Source organism: Cajanus cajan, chromosome 3 (assembly GCF_000230855.2).
Source record: "Cajanus cajan strain Asha chromosome 3, NIPB_CcT2T_4, whole genome shotgun sequence".
NCBI classification, from domain to species: domain Eukaryota; kingdom Viridiplantae; phylum Streptophyta; class Magnoliopsida; order Fabales; family Fabaceae; genus Cajanus; species Cajanus cajan.
The window spans coordinates 63179422-63186927 of record NC_138519.1 but is presented as its reverse complement, the minus strand read 5'-3'; the positions used below and the strand labels follow the sequence as shown (position 1 = coordinate 63186927).

Below are 7506 nucleotides of genomic sequence, written 5' to 3'. Positions count from 1 at the left end.
TAATTTAAAAATCACTAGTTAAAACTAGTAAGAATTAATATACACACTTAATAATCTAGGTTTGATTTTGTAATAAGAAATACTACCTTGGGTATTAAATATAAGAAGAATAAACCTAATTCATGTTAATAAAGAAAGTTGGTTAGCTTCACTTTATTTCACTTATCTCATTTATAAAATAACTTATTTTCCTAAACTACCCTTCATTGAAACTTTAAATTAATAATAAAAGAGTTATAGGAAATATATTCTCAATTAAATGAATGAGCATTTTGGAGATGAAGTCATCATTAAATACAATAAAATTAGTTGAGATTTCTAAAATTCGAGTTCAATATACATTTTTTTATTTATATTCGAAATCGGCAGGAGTAGTTCATTAAAAAATATGTCAATACAAATAGATTAATGAAATTAACACAGTATCATAATTCCATATTTTAAACTTTTTTATAAAATAGAATTGATTGCAAGAAAATTAAGATAAAAATATTAATTATGAACAAGCTTTTCATAAAGAATCAGAAGTACAAGGTAGTAATAATAACACAAGATCCCCATTCAAACTATATGTCTCGATGGAGGGTTGATTTTTTCAGAAAAATTGTAAAAGAAACATAATTTTAATCCTAATTTTGAATTTATGAAAATAAGTAAAGCTTCCTTTAATGCCTTTGTTAATTTTAAGCTATCTTGAACACAGGAGATTTAAGAGAAGGACTTGCAAAAGGACCCTCAACTATTCCCATTGCTATTAGCCTATAAGCTGCTTCAGTTAAGTGGGCTCCATCCCAATTTATATGTTTTGAAGGGTCTGAGCAAACCGTTGCTTTAGAACTTCCGCAAAATATATGTATATCAACATTATAAGGACCACCTTTTCCACAACATGCTTTAAAAGTGTCATTCTTACCAAAATAAAAGCCTGCATGGTTAATGAACATAAATAAAGCATAAGATACAAACAAGTAATAATAAAATTGTTAATCCAATATAAAAAAAAAAAAAAGAAAAGAAAAACTCAACTTACCATATTGTTGTGGTGCTTCAAATAAACGTTTGGTATCACTGTAATAATCAAAATATATTATTTTAACATGACTATTTTTTTGTCTAAGTGTCTCTATGGCTTGATTGAGTCGCCAATTATAGTATTTAATGAAAATATTATAAGCTGCTAAGCACCCAAATTGATCATAGTCGTCTTTGTTATCACTGTTCATTACTGTTAAGATAGCAGAATTACACCCAATTGGGAAGTTCCCTGGCACCGCTATCTCTACTGCTCCTTCTTTTATTAATTCCTGATAAATATAAAATGAAACAAAAACAAAATTGAATTTCTCATCAATCTTGATCTACTTAATCATATTTCTAGTCAAAATTTGAAGTCAATACTTTGCTACTTAAATTTGATATGACATACAATGGTGACATTGATTATTGTTTCAACAATTAGTGGAACTATTTCTCGAAGTTCTGCAATATTTTTGTATGATGATATAAGTGCATTAATATCATTTCCACCAATTTCTCCCACGAGAAACAATGAATTTTTGAAGTAGTTATCGCACTCTGTAATAGAATGGGATAAAATTTATAAGTCATCAAGAAAAATCACGTATATAGTAAAAACATTATTAAAGAATTTTTGACAAACCTTGTTTATTTTTGCATAAGGAAGGTTTTAGCTTCTTAAACCAATCAAGTTGAACAGTCAACGAAATATTTGTCGACGGTGGATTGAGTCTTTTTTGTATGAAATAGTCTATATCGAGTGCAGTTGCACCGGCAAATGCAAAATTTACTCCATGCTTAATGTCTTGGCCTTGGGTGAGATTGAGATAGGCTGGCAACATTGGTAAGCCATATGCCTCAGCTGTAATTGAAAAAACCACATATTAGTATGTTTCTCAATCACTAATATATTATGTGTGTGAATTCCTATGAAGGAAATTGCATTTATAGGCTACCTAAAAAAGTAATGGCATATACCTAAAAAATCTATGATCAATCGTCCATTTGACACACGTCCAGAAGGATGTTTGAAGTATGTTAAGCCATAAGGGCTATTTTCATCCATAGATGGGTGGTAATAAGTAGCAGCATTTCCGGTGTCACTTATAGAGTCACCAAAATTGAAAATAGCTTCATACGAGAGAGGGTTGGCATGTGAAATAACATTTCCTATAAAATTGCATGCAAAGGTGATGTAAAAGATAATGATCATCTTCATGATGTTATTGTAAGTTTGAAAAAGAGCACTTGAATAAAACCTAAACCTGTATAAGTATTTGTTTGTGATAATGAGCACTTGAATATCAATTGGAATGAGCATTATATATTGTCATAAAAAGCACCCATTTGTCTTGCCAAGTTACTGTCATTTTAGTTTTGACACCATTTGTTTCTTAAAATGGAGAGTTATGATTTGTGTTCTTATATATTTAACAAATACTTATACATCCTTGAATATAGGTTTTTTAAAATTCAACATTATTTGTTATGTTGTTATTTTAGTCTTTGACAATTTGTTGTTATCACTTGACTTGTTGTAATAAGATTCATCAACTATAATTAAAGGTTGTAATGATTTTCGCATATGCATGAATGAAAGTATAAAATAATCCTCAACAAATTATTTACATCGTCATCATAACTATCTTTTTACTACAAGAAAAAAGGTTATTTGTAGCGATAAATGCGTTGTTGGTAAAAATAGACATTTGGAAGAAACATTTTAATTTTGTTATAATAAGATAGTTTTTTATGTCAAACATTTGTTTCTAAAAGAGGGAGGATAAACATATTTAACACTTCAAATGATATAAATATGAGGGAAAATAACGATTCTATTATTAGAAAAGCATCATTTTATTTCAAAACTTTATCAAGTTATACATAGCACGCTAAAACAATTTTCTATTTAATATTTAATTTGTACCAAATTTAAATCTTTAATCTCTTTTCTATCTTTACCCTTAACTATTTATATAAAAAAAACTCCTTAAAGTTGGTCAACTGTAAACCTCCAAAATTGTGCAAGAGAGCGTTAAATCCATATATCAAAGGAAAATACAAATAAATTATCATTAATGTTAAACTATGTTTTTAGTTCTTATAATAAACTAATTTTTATTTTATTTTTGTATAATTTATTATCATTTTTTAACACTAGGTTTTATCTTTTATGCATAATTTTATGTATATGATGACTTACATGTGATGTTTTAAATTGTTATGTTATGTTTTAGTTGTTTTATAGAATTCTAAGGGTTAAAGAATCCTTAAGATTTGAGTTGTTTAGAGTTGTCTAATTTGGGGTCAAAGGGATCACTAATGATGGGTGTTCCCTACACTACTCGATAGGGTGGTCTTGTTCCGTGACTCCTAGACTATTATGTATTCTTGATGATGAAGAGGACATTAGTACCACAAGCTTATAGAGTTATAAGTATTCGTTACACGAGCACTACAAGAATTTCGCGGATTAGCGAGGAAATTTAGCGAGGGATACAAATTCAAGCTATTTCCTCGCTAATTAGAGAGGGACTAGCGAGAGACACATTTCCTCTCAAATCCCTTGCTAATTAGCGAGCAAATATCTTGGGTTTATATCCTTCGCTAAATAGGAACATTTTGCGACCAACCTTTATCTCCTCGCAAATCCGTCACTGAAGTTAGTGCTTATTTAGCGAGGAACTTAGGCCCTCGCAAATCCCTTGCAAATCCATCGCCAAATTATGAGACAAAATAAAAAAATGAATTTTTCATCTAGCGAGGGAGTTTTTGTGTCGCAAATCCCTCGTGAATGAGTTATAAGTATATCCCTCGCAAATCCTTCGCAAATTAGCGAGGGAAAAGTTTTTTCGCTAATTCCTCGCAAATTGTTATTAACTCCCTCGCAAATTTAGAGAATAAATCCCTTGCAAATTGCTTTATGGTGTGTTTGGATGACGTATTTTACAAATTCAAGAAATTTTAAATTTTTGGTATTTGAATTACTTTGATTTCAATTTCTATCATTTTTAAAATATTTTGTTTGGATAAGTCAATTCAAATTTCTCAAATTTTAAATTATTAGGTTGGATATGATAATTTGATTCCACCATGGTAAAACTGATTTTAAAAATATATTTATATGTTGAGAATTTTTAATTAAATTTTATAAAAATAAATATTAGCTAATTTTTAAATATTTAATAATTTTAAAATTAATATTAGATAATATTTAATAATTTTAAAAATATTTTTAAATATTCAATAATTATAAACATGAAGAGATAAGAGATAAGATAAAATAGGTTAAAACCCTTATTTGGTCCCTGATAATATTTTTTTGTTTCAATTTAATCCCACTTTAATTTTTTGTTTCAATTTGGTCTCCAATAATTTAAATTATTGCAATTTGGAACTTCTGTCCAAATAATTTAAATGGAGTTAACTGTTGGCCACGTAGATGTCAGGTGAATGCCATGTAGATGCCACGCAGATGTGCCAAATTTCTTGAATACACCTGGAACCAGAACGGCCCGTTCTGAAACCAGAACGGCCCGTTCTGGTTACACCATTGGTGTGTTAATTTTGCCTCTGGAACGGCCGTTCTGAATTCAGAACGACCCGTTCCAGTTGCAAAATTAACACATAAATGTACAATCAGAACGGGCCGTTCTGGTTTCAGAACGGGCCATTCTGGTCTTAGAACGGGCCATTCTGGTCTCAGAACGGGCCGTTCTGGTTTCAGGTGTATTCATGAAATTTAGCATCCACGTATACGTCTACGTGGCATTCACGTATGCCTCTACGTGGCATCCACATGACCAACAGTTAACTCCATTTAAATCATTTGGACGGAAGTCCCAAATTGCAATAATTTAAATTATTAGGGATCAAATTGAAACCAAAAATTAAAGTGGGATTAAATTGAAACAGAAAAATATTATCAGGGACCAAATAAGGGTGTTAACCGATAAAATATATAAGTGAAATAAGAAGAAAAAGAATATGAAGAATTTCAAATTCTTAATTTTTTGAGAGAATTTGAAATTCTACAACTGTTATTATTATAGCGTGTTTGGATGGATTATTTAAATGGAGTAATTCATTTATTTGGAGAATTTCAAATTCTTTGAGGTGAAATAAGTTGTTTGGTTGAAGAATTTATAAAGAATTTGAAATTCAAATATTTGTGAAATTTCTTGAAATAGTAAAATTTCAAATTCTCCCAAAAAAAGTAAGAATTTGAAATTCCTCATATTTTTTTCTTTTTATTTTACTTATATATATTTTATCTTATATGTTATCTCTTCATTTTTTTAATTATTGAATATTAAAAATATTTTTAAAATTATTAAATATTATCTAATATTAATTTTAAAAATTACTAAAAATTATTATCTAACATTATCTATTAAATAAAATTATTGATTAAAAGATAAAGTATATACAAATTTTTAGACTTAATTTATTGAATAAGAAATTCAATATATAACGTAATTACATTCATTAAATAACTCTTTTAAGAGTTACTTTTGAAGTAACTGAATTTTCACTCATATATATTTTTTAAAACCCACACACACACACACATATATATATATATCATAAATGTTAAATATAATTTATATGTTTACAATATGAATTTAGTCCATGTATGCTTTGTTTTCTTAATTTTGATAATTTAAAATATTTTTGTTTATTTTGATTTAGATATTAATTTAGTCTCTGTAAGTTCATGTTTTCTCAATTTTAGTTCTTATAAATTTTAATTTATTTTTATCTTTATAAATATGTTTTTTTTTTCAAATTTTAGTTCTTTAAATATATATTATAATTTTCTTTCACTTTAGTTCATGTAACTTTGTACTAACAACTAAAAATTAGAAAGAAAAAATATAAAATTATACCGACTAAACTTTGAAAAAAATTGTATAAATATTGAAACTGAAATTGAGAAAGGATAATCCTATAAGGATTAAAAATAATTTTAAAAAATTGGAAGGATCAAAATTAAAAAACTCTAAATTAGTATTTAGCTTATATTTCATATATAATATTTGAAAAATTAATGTAAGCATAAATTATATATATATATATATATATATATATATATATATATATATATATAAAAGTCAATTTTATCAAGATATTTGTTAATTATCGTATTATATATAAAGGAAGTTTTTTTTCTAAACATGTATCACGATTTTTTCAAAAACTTTTTTTGCTCAACATGTTTTTTTTTACTCCATCTTTTTTAATAAATTTAATTTAATTTACCTTCTCTCCATAACTCTCTCTCTCTCTCTCTCTCTCTCTCTCTATATATATATATATATATATATATATATATAGAGAGAGAGAGAGAGAGAGAGTGACTCAATGAGAGAGAGAGAGTTATGGAAAGAAGGAAAATTAAATTAAATTATATATATATATATATATATATATATATGTGTGTGTGTGTGTGTGTGTGTTTTCTTTTCAATAAACATAACTTTACTTTCTTCTCTCTCGCCACATTAGTATGCTATAATACTTTTCATTTTTATAAGTTTTTTGTTCCAAATATTATTTTATTTTTATACAATTGTAATTTTAGTACATTTATATCATATATAAATAAATCTTAAATGAAAATTTATTATAATGTTGTGAAAAGAAATACTACTTTTTAAAGTATGTATATTACTACTAATGTATTTTCTATAATTAATAAATATTGCATGATTGTGTAGAGAAAAAAAATACTTACTTTTTCTATAAAAAAAATAATATAAAACACGTATAATATTAAATAATATTCGTTTCAGTAGTTTGAATTGTAAAAAGTTTAATCAACTTAATTTAATTTTTTATTTAAAATTATTCAAAATAAAAGCAATATTAATATTATAAGAGGTAAAAGTAATAAATACATGAGATTTAAAACAAAACTAATTGCATAAAGTAAATATTTCACTTTATTTTTAATTTATTGTAATTTTTTTTCAAATACAACTATTTTATTATTTTTAAAACTAAAACAACAACTTAATTATTACTTTGGAATTTAAAATAATATCATATTAGAATTGTAATAGTATATCTTTTTGTATATTTTTATCAGTATTATTTCTATTTAAATTTTTTATTATTTATAGTTTAAATTAAATTCATTTATAAAGATAAAAGTTATTTAAATTTATCAAATAAAAAATTTAAAATACTTGTATTTAATAATATAATATGTTTAAAATACTTGGATTTTTTTTACAGGAGGCACAAGAGAATCGTCCTGTTTCTTATCGTGAAGTGTATAACAAAGTTCACAAAAAAAATGATGGTGAATTTTTCTCAACTAGGGCAAAGAAATTTGTTGTATGTTATTTTATAATTTAAGATTGATTATGTACTTTTTAACCTCTTACTATTTCACTTATTTTTTTTTGTTTATTATTTGTAGGAAACATATGAAGAATCAATGACACAAAAATATGGAGAAGACACTTCATCTCATCCTGTAAT

The 7506-nt window shown here is 25.9% G+C and overlaps 1 protein-coding gene across 1 annotated transcript; it reads right to left on the bottom strand.

The window, feature by feature from the left end:
* Positions 1-210: 210 nt before the first annotated feature.
* On the bottom strand, positions 211-3825 carry LOC145956585 (GDSL esterase/lipase At5g45910-like). Its single transcript, XM_083072145.1, has 5 exons — positions 1996-3825; positions 1661-1879; positions 1427-1575; positions 1031-1304; positions 211-925 (listed from the first exon to the last, which is right to left on the bottom strand). The coding sequence occupies exons 1-5, from the start codon at positions 2336-2338 to the stop codon at positions 684-686; spliced, it is 1227 nt and encodes a 408-aa protein (XP_082928271.1). The 5' UTR covers positions 2339-3825; the 3' UTR covers positions 211-683.
* Positions 3826-7506: the final 3681 nt, after the last annotated feature.